Source organism: Rana temporaria, chromosome 7 (genome assembly GCF_905171775.1).
Source record: "Rana temporaria chromosome 7, aRanTem1.1, whole genome shotgun sequence".
Lineage (NCBI taxonomy): Eukaryota > Metazoa > Chordata > Amphibia > Anura > Ranidae > Rana > Rana temporaria.
Window position 1 is genome coordinate 16,402,330 of NC_053495.1, and position 24,591 is coordinate 16,426,920.

Below are 24,591 nucleotides of genomic sequence, written 5' to 3' on the forward strand. Positions count from 1 at the left end.
ACATCTAAGGACTGGCAAGCTGCATTATATTACATTTTTATTTTTTGGGTTTAGATACGGTTCAAATTCCCTTTAATAAAAATACAAAATGTGAGTTCAAACTTATATTTGAATGCATGCCGCTTTTTTTTTTTTTGATGTTCTGCATGGCTTAGGCGGCCTGATTTATTCTCGGCTGTCTCCATGAATATTCATTCATACCTTTCTCTCCCTGTGAAAGTCCCTTGCCATGTAGCCATCTCCGTCATCTCCACGATAATTACATTACATTATTCTCCCGTCGACCCACCGGGAGCCCCGCGAGGCTACGCAGACGGCGGCGTATTAGCGGAAAGGGTGAGCCTGGGCTTGTTTGTATAGAAAGCCATCGGGGGGGGGGGGGGGAGATTATGTTCACCGCTGATCAATGGCCCCACGTTCATTTGTGGATCTTGGTAAAACCCGTAATGGAATATAATCGCCTTACCTAAAGTTCAAAGTATGTGAATCATCGCGTTAAAGTGAAACGACCAGGTAGGAATATTCGGAGCTTAAATTTACACTCATTCCATCTTCATACCTTCCTGTGTCCGGGAAATAAGGCTGTGCTACTGATGCATTTTCGCAAATGAGGCCAAAGTTTGCCAAATGTATCTTAATAAGCAAGAGCGGCCGGTCCATAAGGGGTGCAGGGGGGATTGGCTTCAAAAAAGGGTGGGCTCTGGGAGCAGGGCACTGCGCCCTGAGCCCACCCAGTTGTCTGACAATAGCAAATTAATCTTCGCTATTGTCTTCCTGATTCTCCTCCCAGCCAATCAGGAAGTGGGTCCTGAGACCCGATTGGCCAGGGAGTCTTAGGGAGGAGAAGCAACGGCCCCCGACTCTTCCCTGGAGCAAGGAGCAGCATCGTCCACCTAATGACGTAACTTTTCACGAAACGTGTTGGGTGGAGTCCGTGCTCGTGACGTCGCCGCGCCCACCGATCCCACGAGGTTGTTGGCTTGATTCCTGGGACTGACTTTTACTGCAAATATGCTTGTTTTTTTAACCGCTGTTCAGTGAGTAGCTGGTATTTTTTATTTGTAATACATTTTATATAGTTTTACATGGAGCAGCATCAGCCTCCTAAGGTAAGGCAACTGATCGCCACTGTCCATCTCCCATGGGGGGGTGGAGCACTGATCGTTGCCGTCTGTCTCCCACGGGGGGGGGGGCGGGCTCAAAAATATTAAGCACCAGCCACCAGTGTATACTAATAAGGCCAAGTTGTTTTTTTGCTGGTCACTGCCGGTTAGCGTCACAGCCCTGGAACTAGGATGAATCATACCACCTGGTATGGAAAGACACAAAAACAAACAAAAATTTGCTGCACTAACATAAGCAAAAATGTTTTAGAAATATGTGATATCAGCTAAAAAAGACAAAGTCCCATAAGTAATACAGTCCTGTGATGAGCGTGGCTCCTATGCCCCCAATGACGTGACCTTTCACGAAACGCATTGGGCGGAGTCCATGCTTGTGACATGGTCACGCCCACTGATCCCACAAGGTTATTGGCTTGATTCCAGGACTGACTTTTACTGCATATAGGCTCATTTCTTTTAACGGCTGTTCAGTAGTAGTTGGTATTTTTTATTTGTAATGCATTTTATAGTTTTACACTCTGTTTCATCCTGCATGTATGACCTTTGGAGTGTGAGAGGAAACCCACGCAGGCACAGGGAGAAACATCCAAACTCCAGACAGGTAGTGCCATGGTTTGAACTGACGACCCTGGTGAAAGTGCTAACCACTTAGCCACCATGTTGCCCAATACACTGAGCTGGACTGGATTTAGTAAGCATTCCCCAAAACCCGAAAATTATTTTAAGGGTTCTTCTGGGGTAAAAAGGTTGAGAAAGTCTGCTGTAGGACAAGAAATGTTAATGGCGGGATCACCAGGTGAAAATAAGGGGCCAGATTCACAAAGAGATATGACGGTGTATCTACAGATACACCATCGTATCTCTGACTTACACTGGTCCTATCTATGCGCCTGATTCATAGAATCAGTTACGCATAGATATGGCTAAGATCTGACAGGTGTAACTGTGTTACACTGTCGGATCTTTTTTTCGATTTAAAAATGGCGCCGGGGGCGTTCCCGCTGATTTACGATAAATAATATGTAAATCAGCGAGATACGCAAATTCACTAACGTACGCGGACCGGACGCAGTCTTCTGTAGCGGCGTACGTCGTATACTTACCCCTGCTTTCATCAGGCGCAGCCAATGTTAAGTATAGCCGACGTTCCCGCATCGAATTTACATTTTTTAACGTCGGTTGCGTAAGTCGTTCTAGAATACGGATGGACCTCGTTTACGTAAGCGTCGAAACCACTGACGTCCTAGCGACGTCAGTGGGAGCAATGCACGCCGGGAAATTCCCCGGACGGCGCATGCGCATTTAAATCGGCGCGGGAACGCGCCTGATTTAAATAGTACACTCCCCTAGCCGCGGAATTTGAATTCCGCCGGGGGATTTAGGATCCGCCACCGCAAGTTTGGAGGTAAGTGGTTTGTGAATTAGCCACTTGCCTCCTAAACTTGCGGGAGCGGATCTTAATTCACGTAGATCGAGCAGATCTATAGATCCGCTGCGCTACGTGAATCTGGCCCAAAGAAAGCAAATTCTGGATAAGGAAAGCCTAAAAGAAATAAAACTAATGCACCCACTACATCTAAGGACTGGTAAGCTGCAATTGGATGTTTTCCATACCCTGGAGAACAATATATTATCCAGATAATGTACCCTGCAGTTGTTCTTCTAGCAATCCAGCAGGAATCATGCTGACTTTACCGCCTTGCATTCAGTTAGCTAGTAAAAGGCATGCCTTTAATGATTGCATATAGTGCCATATACTGAAAAGACGTCACAGCAGGCGTACGATCGCCGTCCTCTGCAGCTTATTATCTTGGTGTGGAATCACAGATAATAAAGATATGTTTTACTGTAAATGAACACATCTTTATTGACTCTTCTCTGGTGCTGTCACGATATTGCCGCAGCAACAAATGAAGTCGGTGATTAGGATCTGCGACTCGGGCCGCCCGCGGAACGCAGTCGGATTCACCGCGCATGTTGCTGACAGAAGGAAAAACAAAGTGAGAGAAACTGGTTTACCAGCCTCATTACCGGAGCTCATCGAATGAGCCAGAAACAGAGCATAGAGCCATTTGTGCTCCGTCAACTGTTTTATGCTAAGTTGCATCATTAGTCTTCCTGGAGAGCGGTTAACTGTTACAAGGAAGAACGCATTGGGCCTGATGTTTGAGATACAAGGTATGGGGTGGGGGGAGTGCACTGTGATGTAAGGGAGGGTGGAGGGCTCTTGAAATCTGATGATGGAGGGGCTCTTGAAATCTGATGATGGAGGGGCTCTTGACATCTGATGGTGGAGGGGCTCTTAACATCTGATGGTAGGGGGGCTCGTGACATCTGATGGTGGAGGGGCTTTTGACTTCTGATGGTGGGGGGGCTCTTGACATCTGATGGTGGGGGGCTCTTGACATCTGATGGTGGAGGGGCTCTTGACTTTTGATGGTGGGGGCCTCTTGGCTTCTGATGGTAGGGGGGATTTTGACATCTGATGGTAGGGGGGCTCTTGACATCTGATGGTAGGGGGGGCTCGTGACATCTGATGGTGGAGGATCTCTTGACTTCTGATGGTGGAGGGACTCTTGACATCTGATGGTAGGGGGGCTCTTGACTTCTGATGGTGGAGAGGCTCTTGACTTCTGATGGTGGAGGGGCTCTTGACATCTGATGGTGGAGAGGCTCTTGACTTCTGATGGTGGAGGGGCTCTTGACATCTGATGGTGGAGGGGCTCTTGACATCTGATGAGGGGGGGGCTCTTGACTTCTGATGGTGGGGGGATCCTGGCTTCTGATGGTAGGGGGGCTCTTGACATCTGATGGTAGGGGGGCTCTTGACATCTGATGGTAGGGGGGCTCTTGACATCTGATGGTGGAGGGGCTCTTGACTTCTGATGGTGGGTGGGACTCTTGACATCTGATGGTGGAGAGGCTCTTGACTTCTGATGGTTGAGGGGCTCTTGACATCTGATGGTGGAGAGGCCCTTGTCTTCTGATGGTGAAGGGGCTCTTGACTTCTGATGGTGGGTGGGACTCTTGACATCTGATGGTGGAGAGGCTATTGACTTCTGATGGTGGAGGGTCTCTTGACATCTGATGGTGGAGGGGCTCTTGACATCTGATGGTGGAGGGGCTCTTGACATCTGATGGTGGGGGGGGGGCTCTTGATATCTGATGGTGGAGGAGCTCTTGACATCTGATGGTGGAGAGGCTCTTGACTTCTGATGGTGGAGGGGCTCTTGACTTCTGATGGTGGATGGGCTCTTGACATCTGATGGTGGGGGGGGCTCTTGACATCTGATGGTGGAGGGGCTCTTGACATCTGATGGTGGAGGGGCTCTTGACATCTGATGGTGGGGGGCTCTTGACATCTGATGGTGGGGGGGCTCTTGACTTTTGACGGTAGGGGGCTCTTGACATCTGACGGTAGGGAGCTCTTGACATCTGATGGTGGAGGGGCTTTTGACATCTGGCAGTCCCAGGTTTATTGCTGGGATTACGGCTATCATCCCTTTTAGTTAATAGTACACACTGTAACGAAAAATTATTGGCTGTATCTGGTCTGCGAATTTAGGTGACAGTGATCTTAACCATATGTAAGCAAGCAACTTTGTTTGACACAACTTGTCATAATGTAACTAAAAGTGATGATAGCCGTAATCCCAGCAACAAACCCGGGACTGCTAGAGAAAAAAAAATCCACATAATTCCAAGGCAGGTGTGTAAATTTTAATTTCATTGTGGGCCACATTGGCATTATGGTTGCCCTCATAGGGTCGGTTGTATCTGTAAGAAAAGATGTCCAGAGCACCCCACCCCCCCCCCCCCTTACATCAGATGTCAAGAGCCCCCCTACCATCAGAAGTCCTCCACCCTCTCTTACATCACAGTGCAACCCCCTCCCCCCCCTTACCTTCTGGGAAGCAGAAAGTGCTGGGCAAAGGTGTGTGCAGCCTATTGCATTAGGGTGTGCACCCCAAAGCTCAAACGCACGTGGGTGTGTGTGTATATATGGTGTGTATGTATGTGTGTGTGTGTGTATATATGGTGTGTATGTATGTGTATATATATATATATATATATATATATACACACACACATACACTATAATACCAAAAGTATTGGGACACCTGCCTTTACACACTCAAAAACGTTAACCACTTCCATACCAGGCTCTTACGCACCTTCATGTCCAGGCCAATTTTCAGCTTTCAGAGCTGTCGCAATTTAAATGACAATTGCGCGGTCATGCTACGCTGTACCCAAACACATTTTTTATCATTGTGTTCCCACAAATAGAGCTTTCTTTTCGTGATATTTGATCATCTCGGCGATTTTTTATTTTTTGCACAACAAATTAAAAAAATACTGAAATTTTTCTAGGAAAACAAAGTTTTTCTTTGTTTCTGTATTTTTTTTTGTAAATAAGTACCTTTTCTTCTTCAGTGATGGGCACTGATATGGCTGCACTGACAGGCACTGATAAGGTGGCACTGATGGGCACCGATGAGGTGGCACTTATGAGGTGGCACTGATGAGGTAGCATTGATGAGCACTGATGATGGGTACTGATAGGCTGCACTGATGGGCACTGATAGGTGGCACTGGTATGCGGCACTGATGGGCACTCATAGGCGGCACTAATGGGTACTTATGGGTGGCACTGATGGGTACTTAACTGAACCACCACCCAGACGTTATTTTGCTATAGGCCGGGCGGTAAGTGGTTAATGACATCCCAGTCTTAGTCCGTTGGGTTCAATATTGCGTTGGCCCACCCTTTGCAGCTATAACAGCTTCAACTCTTCTGGGAAAGCCGTCCACAAGGTTTAGGAGAGTGGGGTAGATTCAAAGAGCAATTGCGCCTGCGTAACCATAGTTACGCAGCGCAATTGCTTACTTGCCCCGGTGTATCGAATGCTCCTGATTCAGGAACCTCGATACGCCGACTGCAGCCTAAGATATGAATGGCATAAGGCTTCTTATGCCATCGTATTGTAGGCTGCATTCTTACGATGGCCGCTAGGGGGCGTTCCCGTAGTCGTCAGCGTATAGTATGCAAATTGCGTACGCAGTTTACGTCGTTTACGTCCGTCGGGTTTTGCGTAAGGCTGCTCCTGCTAATAGCAGGGGCAGCCAATGTTACGTATACCCGTCGTTCCCGCGTCGCGAGGTTTAAATTTTACGCTGTTTGCGTAAGTGAATCGTGAATGGCGCTGGACGTCATTCACGTTCACTTTGAAGCAAATGACGTCCTTGCAACGTCATTTGCCGCAATGCACGTCTGGGAAGTTTCCCGACGGAGCATGCGCCCTACGCGCGGGAACGCGAATAATTTAAATGATTCCCGCCCCCTACGGGATCATTTACATTAGGCGCCCTTACGCCGGGCATTTTTGAGGAGCGCCCACGCAAATTACGTGGCTACTGCTTCATGAATGAAGCGTAGCGCAGATAATTTGCGTAGGCGCAGGGTTAAAAGGGTACACTGCGCCTCCGTAAGGAGCGCGCAGCTGTACCTGAATCTACCCCAGTGTCTATGGAAATGTTTGAGCATTCTTCCAGAAGAGCATTTGTGAGGTCAGGCACTGATGTTGGACGAGAAGCCTCCGCTCCGATTCATCCCAAAGGTGTTCTATTGGGTTGAGGTCAGGACTCTGTGCAGGCCAGTCAAGTTCCTCCACCCCAAACCCGCTCATCCATGTCTCTGCGCACAGAGAAGCGCAGGATCTGTATCTGCGATACCAGTTTGGTGGCGGCAAGCCCTTATATACCTTTTACAGTTACAGTACTAACAGGCCCTGTGACTTTGCAGTGAGTGGACAAGACGACAGGGTCTCTTTAAGTCCTAAAGTATCTATTCACAGATCCACAAAACAAAGCGTAAAATGCCGCCAAAGCGTAATAAAACCTCAGCCTGTGAACGGACTCCATGTAAGGTCAGACGTCCTCAGATTGCATCCTGGTTAAATAAGTATATAATTAACACCATCTGCTAACGACGTACTTTGATATGAATTGCACCGCCGCCGTCACGGGTGTCTACCGTCCAGTCGCATGTTATTATTAAATCTGTTAATCATTTTCCACAGTCCTTCGTCCTGAAGAACATTCTCAATTTTTCCATTTCTGAAGGCTTGGATCACTTGTAAACCTGACATAGATAGGCGTGCCTTCAGTCTTGGAATATTTCAGTGAAATCAAATGCACGTTTCAAACATTTTTCTATAATCAAGTCAGCATGGGTCAGATCACGGCTCCTTGGGAGGGAAGAGGATTTTTGGGGGATTTAGTGTACTTTTTACGTCATTCAGTTTGGGGTCAGATTTCGATCTTGGAAGAGGTCGTGTAGACCTGGGCCCAAGGACTGCGATTCCATAGTGACCTTGGGCTCAGCAGTTGTGCCCAATGGTACAGGAATACAGGCTTGTTCCATGTAATTATTGGGATATACTGTAAAGTTGATCATATTCATTACAATACGATTGGGAAATCTCCTTTAGATCTGGCAACAACTAAGCTGTGCAAAGGCCCGTCTGAAGTTCCTTCAGAGGTTGCTAGAGGTTCCTTGAGCTGTGGTTGATTGACCTCCCATCCAGGGCTGGACTGGGACAGAAATTTGGCCCTGGACTTCATCCAGACTGGCCCACTTTGACAGGTCTCTCCCATGGGGGCCGGACAACTCCCGCACCCCCCCCCCCCCGGCCACCCAAGCCCCCTCTCCCCCTTCACTAGCCGTTCTACTTTATTAGAGTAGAACGGCTGGTACTGGTACTCTTATAGGCAGTACCAGTGGGGAAGCTAGACATTATTTCACCCGGGGCAAAGAATCAGTTTGGTGCCCCCCCCTTATGGGACAAGATTAGGCAGAAGTGAGAAACTTCAAGGCCAAAGCTGTTGAGTCAGCTGTCTGTCCCCTCCCCCATGCTCCTCTGTCGTCCCCCCTGCTCCTCTGATCCTCCACCCTGCTTCTTTGTTCCCCCCCCCAGGTGAGCGCTGCGGGGAGGGAGAGACAGAGAAGCGGAGGGGGACAGCAGTCCGCTGTCACTGAAGCCGGCCCACTGAGCCATCGGCCCACCAGGAAACTCCCTGTAGTCCCAATGGCCAGTCCATCCCTGCTCCCATCTGATGGTGCCTACAGAGTTCCAGGGCCAATGCTACTTAACACAAGCGCCCAGAGGCGATTAAATTCGTATGTGCTGCGCTATATAAGTTTTCATTCATTCATTCATTCAAATTAGGAGTTACGGCGATCCGCGACGGATTTTCGCGTTCGCTACGTCGCCGCTAGTCTAGTTTCCCGTCGCAAAGTTAGGCTGCATTCACACCTGAGCGACAGCCGCGTTCGGCGTACGTGGCGTATTTTGCCGCGAGTGTGAAACTTTCATTTTTTTTTTTTTTTTTTTAACTCTTCCCATTGCTGTCAATGGGCGAACGCCAATGTCGCCTGAAAAAAAGGGTCCGGGACTTTTTTTCAGGCGACAGGCGTTCGGCGTCTATGAGATGTGAACCATCTCCATAGACAGCAATGGGAATTCTCCCCTCTAGCGGCAGAAGCGTCCGGCGTCGGGCGTTTTGTCGCTCAGGTGTGAATGCAGCCTTAGTCGTTTTTTTTGGTGCCCTAACTTTAGTCAGCAAACGTATTGCTGTCTAAAGTATGGCCATCGTTCCCGCGTCGAAATTTAAAAATGAACGTCGTTTGCGTAAGACGTCCGGCAATACGGAATTACGATACGCGCGTCGCCGTTCGAAAAAATGACGTCACGGCGCGCAAAGCACGGCGGGAGTTAGGAAACGGAGCATGCACGGTAGGTCCGGCGTGGGAGCGCGCCTAATTTAAATGGCACACGCCCATTTGAAATGGCCCGCCTTGCGCCGGAGGCCGCCGGCGTAGGTTTTCATCGCAAGTGCTTGGTGAATCAGCCACTTGCGATGAAAACTTGCGGCGGTGTAACGTATCTACGATACGTTACGCCGCCGCTCACCTACGTGAATCTGGCCCATTCTTCCCACTGATCACCAATATAAGGAACATTCTTCCCACGGATCACCAATGTAAGGATCATTCTTCCCACTGATCACCAATGTAAGGAGCATTCTTCTCAGTGATCACCAATGTAAGGAACATTCTTCCCACTGATCACCAATGTAAGGGACATTCTTCCCACTGATCACCAATGTAAGGAGCATTCTTCCCACTGACCCCCAATGTAAGGATCATTCTTCCCACGGATCACCAATGTAAGGATCATTCTTCCCACTGATCACCAATGTAAGGAGCATTCTTCTCAGTGATCACCAATGTAAGGAACATTCTTCCCACTGATCACCAATGTAAGGGACATTCTTCCCACTGATCACCAATGTAAGGAACATTCTTCCCACTGATCACCAATGTAAGGAACATTCTTCCCACTGATCACCAATGTAAGGAACATTCTTCCCACTGATCACCAATGTAAGGAACATTCTTCCCACTGATCACCAATGTAAGGACCATTCTTCCCACTGATCACCAATGTAAGGAGCATTCTTCCCACTGATCACCAATGTAAGGAACCTTCTTCTCACTGATCACCAATGTAAGGAACATTCTTCCCACTGACCACCAATGTAAGGGACATTCTTCCCACTGATCACCAATGTAAGGAACATTCTTCCCACTGATCACCAATGTAAGGAACATTCTTCCCACTGATCACCAATGTAAGGACCATTCTTCCCACTGATCACCAATGTAAGGAACATTCTTCCCACTGATCACCAATGTAAGGAGCATTCTTCCCACTGATCACCAATGTAAGGAACATTCTTCTCACTGATCACCAATGTTGTCACCTCATAACAGGAAGTGCTTGAACAAGGTCTTTTTAGGGCAGGATCACTAGATAATATTTTAATGAAAGCTGAAGATTTACAAACATGGAAAATGACCTTTGAAATGACGGTAACATGTTAAAGGTTGTATGAAATTTTAGCGATCGGGTTTTCATGCACTTTAAATCCGCCATCACAGATCAGTTGGACACTTTAAACAAAGCCGGAGTCTCTTTTATGGGATTTATTATCGGCATCAACATCTCCTGGCTAATCTGCAATCCCGGCCCTGAGCGAAGACTGTGTATTAATTAACACATCCTTATCGGGGCTCGTGATAGAATCTGCAGGTGTAAGCTTTGCCACTGAATATTTACAGAAGTTGTCAAAACTTTCATAAAAAAATAAAAATAAAAATGGCAATTAAAGCTGAACTCCAGCCTAACTACACACGATCATTTTTCGGCATGAAAAAAACGAAGTTTTTAAAAAATGTCATTTAAAATGATGGCGTGTGGGCTTCACAACCTTTTTTGGGTTCTGAAAAATGACAAAAAAAAAAAAATCGAACATGCTGCTTTTTTTAATGACATTAAAAGTTTTATTTTAAAATGTTATCAGCATGTTGATGAGGGGGGGAGGGAGGAACCAACAAAGGCAAAATATAAGCTGATTAAACTTCAGCTTTAAGTGGCGACTCTTCAGCTGATGGAAAATTGCACTTCCTCATAATACTGATTGCTGGAGTTATGATGACACGGCAAGTTTTAGGATGGCTATGCCCTGTCCTGAACTGAACTCAGATAGGCCAGCTGTGGGAAGTCACATTGTAAAGATAGATAAGGCCACTAATGTGTCACAGTCAATGTTGGCTGATCAAAGAAAAAACAAACAGGTTTCCCTATTTAAACAATACTTCCCAACAGTCCCGGATTGGGCGGGACTATGCCGCATTTTAACCTTTGTCCCGCAGTCCCAGAGTACAGGGGCTTTGTCCCGCATTCCCACATTACTCCATTATATGGTAACACGGTAACAGAAGAGCAGGACCTGCAGCAGCGTATAGTACATCTAGCACAGCCAGGGATTGGTGGGAAAGACCGCTGGGGTACGGCCGACTTTAATTAGACAAAGTGTAGCTGTCAGATTCTGCCTCTGATGTCGGGGATGGGCGAGCCAATCAGGTGTCCCCTCCCCTTTTGTCAGGCACACTGTGCTCAAACGGCCTCCTGACTCCCCACACACAGAGCGCCACCCTGCCCCTCCCTGTCCCCACCCACCACAGAGGGGAACCCCGCTCCTTCTCCGATCATCACAGAGAGGCCCCCTGCACGTCCTTTTAACTCCACCCACCACAGAGCGCCACCCGGCCCTTCCCTGACCGCACCCACCACAGAGGGGAACCCTGCTCCTCCTCCCTTCTCCGATCATCACAGAGCGACACCCTGCACGTCCTTTTAACTCCGCCCACCACAGAGCGCCACCCGGCCCTTCCCTGTCCCCACCCACCACAGAGGGGAACCCTGCTCCTCCTCCCTTCTCCGATCATCACAGAGCCACACCCTGCACGTCCTTTTAACTCCGCCCACCACATAGCGCCACCATGCCCCTCCCTGTTCTTGCAGAATCGCAGTATATAATAATATGCAAAGTGGTTGGAGGGAAGCTTCAGAATGGCAAAGATGTTTTTATTACAAATTGTGTGAGCAGACTGCAGTTCCTCTTTAAAGTGAAGCCATAAATGGATCAAAGTTTCAGCCTGTCCCTGCTGAACCAGACGAATATGGATCCATCTATGGCCAGCTGAACTCTGGTGTTTGCCGGTGTTCTGTCAAATACTCCAACCCGTAAGAAACTCCAACAACGTCACTTCAGGTTTCTTTAAAACATCAGAAGTTGGATATTTTTTACGAATTACTGTTTGGACGCAACACCGGCAACCGAATAGAGTCCGGTACAGGATGATTTAGCTATTTTGACACCACCGCGGCTAAAGAAGACAAAGTTGTCCCCGCCGCGGAGGCTGACATTTCATAATAGCGTGCACCGGACACTATTTGGTATCCCGGTGTTGTGTCCAAACAGGAATTCGTCAAAAACTCCGATTACCTTTGGTTTGAAGAAAGCGGAAGTTACGTGGTTGGAGTTTCTGACAAGTTGGATAATATGACAGAACACTGGGCAGCACAGAAGTGAAGAAAGGTTTCTACAACAAAGGGAAGAGAGCTGTCAAGTAAAACGGTTATTACCATGTATGGGTTCGATGCAATGCCCGTTCTTAAAGCGGAGTTCCGGCCACAATTTCACTTTTTAAATATAAATACCCCTGTAATACACAAGCTTAATGTATTCTAGTAAAGTTAGTCTGTAAACTAAGGTCCGTTTTGTTAGGTTGTTACAGCATTTAGACACTTTATAAAATAGAAATTGACTGGGGCCATCTTAAGTGTGGGCATCATGAAGCCAGACTGTATGACTTCCTGGATTTCAGCCTTAGAGATCTCGCACATGCTCAGTGCTGTACAAGCAGTGTCAGATCAGGTTTCAGCACCTGTGCTGTCCAAGTCACATGATTCTTTGAGACTGGGGAGTGCACAGACTCCTGGAGAGTTACACCCACTACATTCCCAGGAGTCTGTGCGGTGTAGGTTAGGAAGCATTAAGCACCTAGGTGCAGGAAGAGGGAAGATTAACTATTCTGCCTAGCAACAACACTTTGAAGGCATCTAAAAAAATATTTTTTTTTCATTAAGGACTAATGACATTTTTTTAAAACTACTGATGTAATGTTATATTTATGGGTGGAACTCCACTTTAACATATGATGACTGTAAATTGAGATGTGAAGATTTCCAAGTCTCATTTCCCTTTTTTTTAATGGATTTTGGCAGTTGGCCACGGGCAGAGCGAAGGTGACAGGATGATGGTTTCCGACTTCCATGTCTTTGTCAGGGACGGCCTTCAGCACGTGGACCTCATGCGGAAGGAGCACCCCAACGTACCGCTGTTTATCTGTGGACACTCCATGGTAAATATCACACCAGTATTCATTTTCACGTCAAATTTCAATTTAGTTGTTGTCATAGGGGGGTTATTTACAAAAGGAAAATCCACTTTGCACTATAAGGGGTAGATTCACATACAGCGGCGCATATTACCGCCGGGTGTAGCGTATCTAAGATACACTACGCCGCCGTAACTTACTGTTTTCTTTTCGAATCCTCATAGAATTCGCGCCGTAAGTTACAGCGGCGTAGTGTATCTTTGGCGGCGTAAGGGCGCGGAATTCAAATGGATGTGATGGGGGCGTGTTTTATGTAAATACGTTGTGACCCGACGTAAAATACTTTTTTTTTTAACGGCGCATGCGCTGTCCGTGGGGGTATCCCAGTGCACATGCTCGAAATAAAACCGGAACAAGCCAATGCTTACGACGGTGACGTCATTCTACGCAAATCCCTATTCGCGAACGACTTACGCAAACAAAGTAAAAAATTCAAAATGCGAGGCGGGAACGAAGGCCATACTTAACATTAAGTACGCCACTATATAGCAGGGGTAACTATACGCCGGAAAAAGCGAACGCAAACGACGTAAAAAAATGCACCGGCCGGACGTACGTTTGTGGATCGCCGTAACTAGCTAATTTGCATACTCAACGCGGAAATCGACGGAAACGCCACCTAGCGGCCGCCGAAAAAATGCACCTGAGATCCGACGACGTACTAAGACGTACGCCTGTCGGATCGATCCCAGATGCCATCGTATCTTGTTTTGTGGATACAAAACAAAGATACGACGCGGGAACTTTGAAATTACGCGGCGTATCAAGAGATACGCCGGCGTAATTCTTTTGTGGATCTGGTCCTAAGTGCAAACTACAAGTGCAAAGTGCACTTGAAATTGCACTTGGAAGTGCAGTCGCTGTAATCCTCCCTTGGACTACAGGAGAGTCAGGACACTCTCTACGTTGCAGATAGAGAACGGAGCTGTGTGTTAGTGGGCGTCCCGACTCTCCTGTAGTCCAAGGGAGGGGGGCGAGCACGACACTCCACACCAGGGAGAAAGCCTCGCATTACCGTGTGGAGTTACAGACAGAAGAACAGGAAGTGAGGATTTCTCAGAAGAAAGAAGGACATTTAAAAGCAAAATGGAAGGATGAGGTAAGTGAAGGAGGACTGCACTAAGGTAAGGGAAGCTATTTAGGGAAAAATTGTACCTTTACAATCCCTTTAATGTACATTGCATTAAATGTTGTCAGATAGACTCGCTGTCTCCTAATAATACTCCATAAGTGCTGTGACACCCATTTAATTTAATTGCTCACACACCCACGCTTTCATCACATTATTATATATATATATATAAATCCTGCACAATAATAATATAATGTCGTCCTGCCAATTAAACTTGTCTCTTAGTGTGATTCTATTTTTACTTCTTAAATATTTGATAACAAAAAATCGAAATAAATAAATAAAACATAAATAAATATTAAACTGTATTTAAAAAAAAGATATAAAAACATGATGAAGATAAATTGTTTTAAAACAAGTTGCACCCTGATTTAATTTATTTGCACACACACCCTTCATATTAATATTAAAGTGATACTAAACACACACTGATTCATTTACATTGTCCCTTCTATTTCTGTATGTGGATGATGGCCCTGTAATTATTTTAATTAACCACTTAACCCCCGGACCATATTGCTGGTCAAAGACCAGAGCACTTTTTGCGATTCGGCACTGCGTAGCTTTAACTGACAATTGCACGGTCGTGCGACGTGGCTCCCAAACAAAATTGGCGTCCTTTTTTTCCCACAAATAGAGCTTTCTTTTGGTGGTATTTGATCACCTCTGCAGTTTTTATTTTTTGCGCTATAAACAAAAATAGAGCGACAATTTTGAAAAAAATGAATATTTTTTACTTTTTACCATAATAAATATCCCCCAAGAATATATAAAAAAACATTTTTTTTCCTCAGTTTAGGCCGATACGTATTCTTCTACATATTTTTCGTAAAAAAAAATCGCAATAAGCGTTTATTGATTGGTTTGCGCAAAAGTTATAGCGTTTACAAAATAGGGGGTATTTTTATGGCATTTTTATTAATATATTTTTTTTACTAGTAATGGCGGCGATCAGCGATTTTTTTTCGGTACTGCGACATTATGGCGGACACTTCGGACACTTTTGACACATTTTTGGGACCATTGGCATTTTTATAGCGATCAGTGCTATAAAAATGCATTGGATTACTATAAAAATGCCACTGGCAGTGAAGGGGTTAACACTAGGGGGCGGGGAAGGGGTTAAGTATGTCCCTGGGTGTGTTCTAACTGTAGGGGGGGGTGGCCTCACTAGGGGAAACACTGATCTTCTGTTCATACATTGTATGAACAGAAGATCAGCATTTCCCCTGCTGACAGGACCAAGAGCTGTGAGTTTACACACACAGCTCCCGGTCCCCGCTCTGTAACGAGCAATCGCGGGTGCCCGGCGGCGATCGAGCCCGCCGGGCACACGCACGGGAGTCGGGGGCGAGCGGGGTGGCCGCTCGAAGAGCGGACGTATAGCTACGGGCTCTCGCCCAGGAGAGCCGACCTGCCGCCGTAGAGTGACGGTGGCTGGTCGGCTAGTGGTTAAAAAATAATCGAAGTATCTTTTTTTTCTAATCGATATACAGCTGTCACATGACCCAGATCTTTCCTAGCCTGTCTGCAGGGAAACATAAGCAGGAGACCTCTGTTGCTGGTCACAAGTTAAAAAAAAATAAAAAAAATAACAGCCTTTGGAATACAGAGTAAAAATAATTAATATCAATAAACTGTTTTAAATTGTCATACAAATATATATTTGAAATCAGATCTTTGTTACGTTGTGGAAATAACATGGTCATACCTCCCAACATTTTGAGATGGGAATGAGGGAGACCTACTAACAAACGTATGTAGGCATAGGACACGCCCCCTGCCACACCTCCTTAAAGGAGAATTAACCAAAAAAAAAAAGGTTAATTAAATCCACAAGTGCTTTTTTTTAACCACTACTATTCCTTTATATTGGCTTTTAAAATGTACAAATGCAGCAATTTAGAATTTGGATGAAAGATTTAGCCCTGGGAAACACTTTTTTGAAAGATAAAAAATGCATTTTATATACAACTATAGAGATCAGACCAAAATGAGGGACACGTGATGAGGAAAGAGGGACAGAGGGACATTGCTCCAAATCAGGGACAGTCCCTCGAAATCAGGGACAGTTGGGAGCTCTGACATGGTGTCTGTGGATCTCTGCCAGTCACAGGCTGTGTCACACTCCTCCAGCCTGCGTCTTAGAATAACAGGAAGACGAAGCCTCCATAAATCTACATGTAATATCCCACCCCCATTGTGTGCTAGTTGGCATGGAGGAAGGGAGTGGGCTGTCATTCAACCAGTGTGTATACGCCCACATGTGTGACTTTAGCATAGCTGCCAACTGTCCCTGATTTCAAGGGACTGTCCCTGATTTGGAGCAATGTCCCTCTGTCCCCCCCCCCCCCCTCATTTGTCCCTCATTTTGGTCTGATCCATATAGTTGTATATAAAATGCACTTTTTATCTTTCAAAAATTGTTTCCCCAGTGCTAAAACTTTCATCCAATTTCTAAATTGCTGCATTTGTACATTTTCAAAGCCAATATAAAGGAATTGTAGTGATAAAAAAAGTCCTTGTGGGTTTAATTAACCTTTTATTTTGGTTAATTCTCCTTTAAGGAGGTGTGGCAGGGGGCGTGTCCTATGCCTACATACGTTTGTTAGTAAGTGTCCCTCATTCCCATCTCAAAATGTTGGGGGGGGGGGGTATGCTCCAGGGATGTGCAATTAGGGGACCTCCAGATGTTCTAAAACTACAAGTCCCATCATGCCTCTGGGTGTCATGCTTATGGCTATCCGTCTTGCTCTGCCTCATGGGACTTGTAGTTCTGCAACAGCTGGAGGTCCGCTAATTGCATATGCCTGCTTTATAATCACATGGGCTGCTCAGATGTGATAGGGAGGAAATACAACACGCCCCCAACCAGCCTACTTTGAATTACGCGCGCTTACGCTGGCCCATTTACGCTACGGCGCCGTAACTTAGGACGCAAGTGCTTTGTGAATACTGCACTTGCCTCTCTAAGTTGCGGCGGCGTAGCGTGAACAAGATACGCTACGCCCACACAAAGTTACGCCGCCCTACGTGAATCTGGGCCTTAGTGTGCAATTCTGTTTTAACTTCTTATATATTTGATAAAAAAAAAATGTAAATGCATATTAAAATGTGTAAAAAATTATCATTACATGAATAAGATAAATAGTTTTTCCGAAAGTTGCAAATTAATTATTATAATTTTTTTGGCCTAGGGGGGCGCTATTAGCATTTTGATGGCCAATGAAAGGCCAACTGATTTCTCTGGCTTGATCCTGATATCACCGCTGGTGTTGCCTAACCCGGAGTCGGCGTCTTCTTTCAAGGTAAGTTCAGGGATCTTTCCAAAGATCTGTCTAATTATCTGTGGGGGGAGGGGGGCTTGTAGCCTGTGCGGCGGCAGTGTCCGGGCCATTGGCCCATGCACCCCTTGCCAAGGCAAGGATGATTCTGTATGCAGAAACAAGCACTATCAGGGCTGGTGCAATCATTTTTGACACCCTAGGCAAAACCTAATTTTGCAGCCGCCATTGGCTCCACCCCTGACTCCACCCCCTTTTCCCTGCCCATGGGACAGAAGGTGTCGCTATACAGGAAACATTGGCTCTTCTTCCTCTAGCTCCAGTGCTGCGCTGCACCGCTAATTACACTACCGGTCGGACTGAGTTAGTTACATGCTGCAGCTTGCAGAGCATGCAGACGCGGAGGGAAACCAGCCGCCAGCACCCCTAGGCAGCAGTTAACCACTTAAGGACCCCCTACCGACGCATATGGCACAGCTGGGCACAATGACGTACCTGTACGTGTCTCTTTAAGCCCAGCCGTGGGGTCGCGAGTGCGCCGGCGCTCCGTGACTGCGCCCACGGGACCCGCGGACCCGATCGCCGCCGGTGTCCCGCTCGGTCACCGAGCTGAAGAACGGGGAGAGCTGTGTGTAAACACACCTTCCCCGTTCTTCATTGTGGCAGTGTCAGTGATCGTCTGTTCCCTGATATAGGGAAAGACGATCACTGACATCACACGTCCAGCGCCGCCCCCCTACAGTTAAAAACACATATGAGGTCACACTTAACCCCTTCAGCACCCCCTAGTGGTTAACTCCTAAACTGCAATTGGCATTTTCACAGTAATCAATGCATTTTTATAGCACTTTTTGCTGTGAAAATGACAATGGTCCCAAAAATGTGTCAAAATTGTCCGTTGTGTCCGCCATGATGTCGCAGTCACGAAAAAAATCGCTGATTGCCGCCATTAGTAGTAAAAAAAAATATTAATATAAATGCAATAAAACTAACCCCTATTTTGTAAACGCTATAAATTTTGCGCAAACCAATCGATAAACGCTTATTGCGATTTTTTTTTTTACCAAAAATATGTAGAAGAATACGTATCGTCCTAAACTGAGGGAAAAAAAATATTTTTGGGGGATATTTATTATAGCAAAAAGTAAAATTTTTTAAAATCGTCGCTCTATTTTTGTATATAGCGCAAAAAATAGAAACCGCAGAGGTGATCAAATACCACCAAAATAAAGCTCTATTTGTGGGGGGGGAAAAGGACGCCAATTTTGTTTGGGAGCCACGTCGCACGTCCACGCAATTGTCAGTTAAAGAGACGCAGTGCCGAATCGCAAAAAGGGGCCAGGTCCTTAACCTGCATAATGGTCCGGCTCTTAAGTGGTCAAGTGGTTGTGGGACTCAGACAGTATTAAAGCCTTTAGAACAGTATAAGAGCCAGGAAACTGGCATTTTCAGAGGCAGGTCAGTATTTTTTTTTTTTTTTACATTACATTATTTTTTTTTTCCCTAACAGGTGTTTGCAGCTAAAATCCTAAACCACGTTCTGCCAAATTTGTCCCTCGGCGGTATTGACCCCAATTGTTTGTCTCGGAATAAACAGGAGGTGAGAAGAGTCAAAGCTTTGTACAATGATTATACTTTCACTTGCCTAACAATTGGGTCTTCCATACATGTGAAGGTAAAGCGCAGCTCCAGACAGAAGGGGGTAGATTCACGTACCTTTTTACGGCGGCGTATCTCCAGATACTGGAGATAGTATCTGTAGATACGCCGCTGTAATTTGAATTCCGCGCCCGCGTATCGTTACGCCAATTCTCAAAGGCAGATACGCTAAAAAAATAGGCTTCCTCCGCCGACGTAACTTGAATGCGGCGGCATAGAATTGTGTGCAATATTACGTTGGCCGCTGGGGGCGCTTCCGTTGTTTTCGGTGTAGAATATGCAAATTACCTAGATACGCCGATTCACGAACGTACGTGCGCCCGGCGGTAGTTTTTTACGTCGTTTGCGTAAAGGCTTTTTCTGCGTAAGGTTGCTCCTGCTATTAGGAGTCGCAGCCAATGTTAAGTATGGACGTCGTTCCCGCTTTGAAATTTGAATTTATTTTCGTCGTTTGCGTAAGTCGTTCGCGAATAGGGCTGGACGTAATTTACGTTCACGTCGAAACCAATACGTTGTTGCGCCGTACTTGGAAGCAATGCACACTGGGATATGTACACGGACGGCGTACAAAACGTCAATCACGTCAGGTCATCATACATTTACATAAAACACGGCCCCCTTCCACATTTGAAATACGCGCGCTTACGCCGGCCCCATTTACGCTACGCCGCCGCAACTTACGGAGCAAGTGCTTTGTGAATACTGCACTTGCTCCTGTAAGTTACGGCGGCGTAGCGTAAATACTATACGCTGCGCTGCCATAAGAAGAAGCGCACGTACCTGAATCTACCCCACTGTCTTTCTTGTCCTTCAATCTTTTAGGCCTCCATATGAAGAGAATGCAAAGTCCTAGTGCACATCCATTGTTTAAAGCTGGACACCAGGCAAGCAGCCAAATGCACGCTTTAATTACACAGACTGTCTAATGCGCCAAAGGATTTAGAACTCTGTCTAGCAACTTTTGTGATTTGTACACCTCTGCCAGGCAGCACAGCCAGGATGGTGACACTGCTTTCGCTGTTAGATTTAAAGTGATTTTAAATCTCTTTTTCCTTAAAAATAACAAACATACCATACATACTTACCTGCTCTGTGCAGGGGTTTTGCACAGAGAGCAGCCCTGATCCTCCCCTTCCCGGGAATAGTGTCCCATTGTTGGTGTCAGTGGGAGAAATAGTGTCCCAATGGTGTCAGTGGGAGAAATAGTGCTCCATTGTTGGTGTCAGTGGAAGGAATAGTGTCCCATTGTTGGTGTCAGTGGGAGAAATAGTGCTCCCACGCCGCCGCAAGTTTTTCAGGCAAGTGCTTTATTCACAAAGCACTTGCCTGTAAAGTTGCGGCGGCGTAGCGTAAATCACCCGGCGGAATTCAAATTCGGCGGGTAGGAGGCGTGTATCATTTAAATGATGCGCGTCCCTGCGCCGAACGAACTGTGCATGCGCCGTCTGTAAAATATCCCAGTGTGCATTGCTCCAAATGACGTCGCAAGGACGTCATTGGTTTCGACGTGAACGTAATTGACGTCCAACCCCATTCACGGACGAATTACGCAAACGACGTAAAATTTTCAAATTACGACGCGGGAACGACGGCCATACTTAACATTGGATACGCCACCTAGGGGGCATGTTTATCTTTACGCTGGCATACCTCTTACGGAAACGGCGTATCTTTACTGCGACGGGCAAGCGTACGTTCGTGAATCGGCGTATCTACTCATTTGCATATTTCTACGCCAAACTCAATGGAAGCGCCACCTAGCGACCAGCATAAATATTGCACCCTAAGCTACGACGGCGCAGGCCGTCGTATCTCAGGCAGGTTTAAGTGTATCTCAGTTTTAGGTAGATTCACAAAGAGTTAGGCCGGCTTATCTACAGATAAGCCGACCTAACTCTGAATCTAAGCCGACCTATGTTTAAGTGTATTCTCAAACAGAGATACACTTAAACATATCTAAGATAGCAATGTTTTGGCTGACTGCTAGGTGGCGCTTCCATTGCGGCCGGCGTAGATTATGTAAATGAGGGGATACGCTGATTCACGAACGTACGCCAGGCCTACGCCGTCGAATTACGTTGTTTCCGTAAGGCCTTAAGCCCTTACAGGTGTAATGACTGTACCCCCCTGATGGCGGTTCTGGATGTCTCTGTAATCGCGGCCGAACTCGGGACTGACAAGCGGGAGTGAAATCGTGTGAGTTCAGCTGAAATCGCGCAGCTTCATTCCCGTAGCCAGAGCTGTCTTAATGAGAGGGCACACCTGGGCACTGCCCAGGAGCCCAGACTGCATGGGGGGCCCCTGCACTTTCCCCAAAGCAGCTGGTCCTTGAGCCCACGCTGCCCTGAAATTGGGGGCCCCATGATGGCACTGAGAGTGATGGTTACACAGGGGAGGCAGTCTGCCACCTACCTACTTGATGTCTGTTTACCTGCACTGGCATCATTGTAGGGGCCGCAGAGCATTACTTTGCCCAGGGGCCCATGATGCTATTAAGATGGCCCTGCCCGTAGCCCAGTGTGAACCTGGGCTACCGCTCGGTACACACTGGATGCCGATGCGGCTCCCAGCAGGGGTTTTGTGCGTCCTGGTTCACCGTTTCAGGTGCGATTTCAGACCATTTAGGATGTGTAGAGTAAACATACAATGGATTCCAAGTTCCCTGCATGGTGATCCTGAAGTGCTGGAATTTTCGGATAAATGCCATCTAAAGATGCTCTCTGCATGTAGTTAGCAAGGTTTTCCACAGGATGTTCCTCACACAGATCGGCCCTTCCCTGTCTAAATGTGCTAGGAACTTTAAACTGTGAGCTCCTCTGGGGCGGGGACTTCATTGTGTTAAAAAAAAATGAAATTGTAAAAGAAGTGATATAACATAAGCTGTCTAAATTTTAAGCCCATGCCCTGTGTAAATATTTTATTGTTTGTCCATCTAGGTGGAGTGTTATGTCACCGACCCCTTGGTCTACCATGGCGGGCTGAAGGTTGCCTTTGGAGTGCAGCTCCTGAACGCCACGGCCCGGGTGGAGAAGGCACTTCCACACTTCAGGCTGCCCCTGATATTGTTTCACGGCACCGCCGACAAGCTTTGCGATTTCAAAGGCTCTCAGTTCATGATGGACACCGTCCCCAGCGAAGATAAAACACTAAAGGTAAATACTTCAACAGCAACATTATCTCCTGCTAACAAAGGTAAAAATCAGAGCAATTACAAAGAGCAACTGTGTCCTCTTTAAGGCCTTGTTCACACAGGTGTCGTATCTTAGGGAGTATATGCGACGTGATTCTGAGCATGCGCGCGCATGCGCCGTTCGTTCGGCCCTTCATTTACATGGGGTCACGCTTCATTTTAATAGATCACGCCCACTACCTTCCTACTTTGAATTAGGCGGGCTTACGCCGGCCAATTTACGTTACGCTGGCGCAACAAAGGGAGCAAGTGCTTTGTGAATACTGGGCCAGATCCTCAAAAGAGATACGCAGGCGGATCTGCTGTTCCGCCTGCGTATCCCTGTTTCTATCTTTGGAACTGATCCACAGAACCAGTTTACAAGAGATAGACAGAAGATCCGACATGTGTAAGAGACTGAGGCCCCATACATACGATAGAATCCATCCGCTGAAAAATCCCAGCGAATGGGTTTCAGCGGATAGATCCCCTGGTGTGTACAATCCAGCGGATCTGTTTCCGTGGATTTTTCTCCCATGCGATGGATTTCCAGCAGATAAATATTTGAAGACATGTCTTCAAATCTATCCGCTGGAATCCATCCCAACAGATTGATCCGCTGGTCTGTACAGACTCACCGGATCAGTCCGTCCAAAGGGATCCCCCGCATGCGTCGTAATGATTCGACGCATGCGTGGAATTCCTTATATGACTGCGTCGCGCACCTCGCCGCGTCATCATCATCGCGGCGACGGCGCGACACGTCATCGCCAGAGGATTTCAGCGCGGATTTCGATTCGATGGTGAGTACACTCCATCGCATCAAAATCCGCGCAAATCCTCGAGAGGATTTATCCGTGGAAACGGTCCGCTGGACCGTATCCGCGGATAAATCCTCCCGTGTGTACTAGGCCTTACACTGCCGGATCTTAGGATGCAGTACCGCATCCGCCGCTGGGGGCATTTCGAGTCGAAATGCCGCGTCGGGTATGCAAATTAGCACTTACGGAGATCCACAAAGCTTTTCAGCTTCGCTTTTTTCTCCGTAAGTATTAGTTTGCAATCGTAAAATTAGGGCTGCTTTTACAAAGTGTAAAGTTAGTACACCTTGTAAAAGCAGACCCTTCTTTCCAGCGACGCTGTCTTTTTTTTTTTTTTTTTCCGCCGCAACTCGTTTTTTTTCCCGACGCAACTTTTTTGACCCGGCGCGATTCACGAAGCTCGGCGTAACGTAATTTTGCGCTATGCACGTCGGGAAAATGACGTCACGAGCATGCGCAGTACGTCCGGCGCGGGAGCGCGCCTAATTTAAATGGGACTCGCCCAGGGCTGGACTGGGACAAAAAATCGGCCCTGGACTTCATCCAGACCGGCCCACTTTAATTCAATAAAATGCTGCCCCCCCCCCCCCCCCCCGAAAAATCACGCCCACCAAAAGGCCCCTACATCCATTCTTGTATATCATGAGAGGGTGAGAGAGAGGGGAATGAGAGAGGGAGGGTTGAGGGAAAGGGGGTGAGTGTAAGAAAAAGAGAGCGAGTGTAAAAGAGAGGGGGTGAGTGTAGGACCCCTTTTTACACTAAGGCGCTTTTGGACGCCTGTAAAGCGACTGAAAAACGCTTCCGCTGCAGTCCCAGTGTGAAAGCCTGAGTGCTTTCACACTGGGGCGCTGCCAGGGCGTTAAAAAAAGTCCTCCAAGCAGCATCTCTGTTTTAAAAAATGGCCCACTGAGCCATCGGCCCACCGGGAAACTCCCTGTAGTCCCTATGGCCAGTCCATCCCTGGACTCGCCCCATTTGAATTGGGAACGCCTTACGCCGGCCAGGTTTAAGTTACACAGCCGAAAATTTCTAGGTAAGTGCTTTGTGGATCGGGCACTTAGGTAGAAATTTTCAGCCAGTGTAACTTAAATGGGAATATTTAAGTTACGGCGGCTGGCTGTGGATCTGGCCCACTGTTCTTGCCTCTCTATGTTACGTCGGCATAGCGCATATGAGATGCGCTACGCCACTCTAAAGATGCGCCGATCTATGTGAATCCGGGCCATACTGTATATATAGACCTGTAACAACAGGACCTTCTGAGCCTTCTTGAACTGTACGGCCTCCCTCTATTTTGTACCATACTGTTGGCGCTATATAAATCCTGTGTAATAATATAATAATAATGTGCATATAATGTATCCATGGGACCGTGTCCAGTATATCAATATAAATTTGTATGTGCTAGTATGAATTAAATCTAGCAATATGGGAAATTGAATGTACAAGCTGCACATCATCTTGTTAGCGGGATTTATGTCTGCTTCTGATAATATCCAGCTGTCACGATGACTGCGGGCACTCGCGGTT

At 46.9% G+C, this 24,591-nt stretch overlaps 1 protein-coding gene across 4 annotated transcripts in view; it reads left to right on the plus strand.

The window, feature by feature from the left end:
- The window catches only part of MGLL (monoglyceride lipase), a 79,319-nt gene that overhangs the window by 51,956 nt on the left and 2,772 nt on the right, over positions 1-24,591 (plus strand). For all 4 annotated transcript variants that reach the window (XM_040358976.1, XM_040358973.1, XM_040358974.1 and 1 more), the window contains exons 4-7: positions 12,824-12,960; positions 17,326-17,436; positions 18,923-19,012; positions 22,008-22,223. In XM_040358976.1, the coding sequence (XP_040214910.1) occupies positions 12,824-12,960; positions 17,326-17,436; positions 18,923-19,012; positions 22,008-22,223 (554 nt within the window). The remainder of the gene's footprint in view (positions 1-12,823; positions 12,961-17,325; positions 17,437-18,922; positions 19,013-22,007; positions 22,224-24,591) is intronic.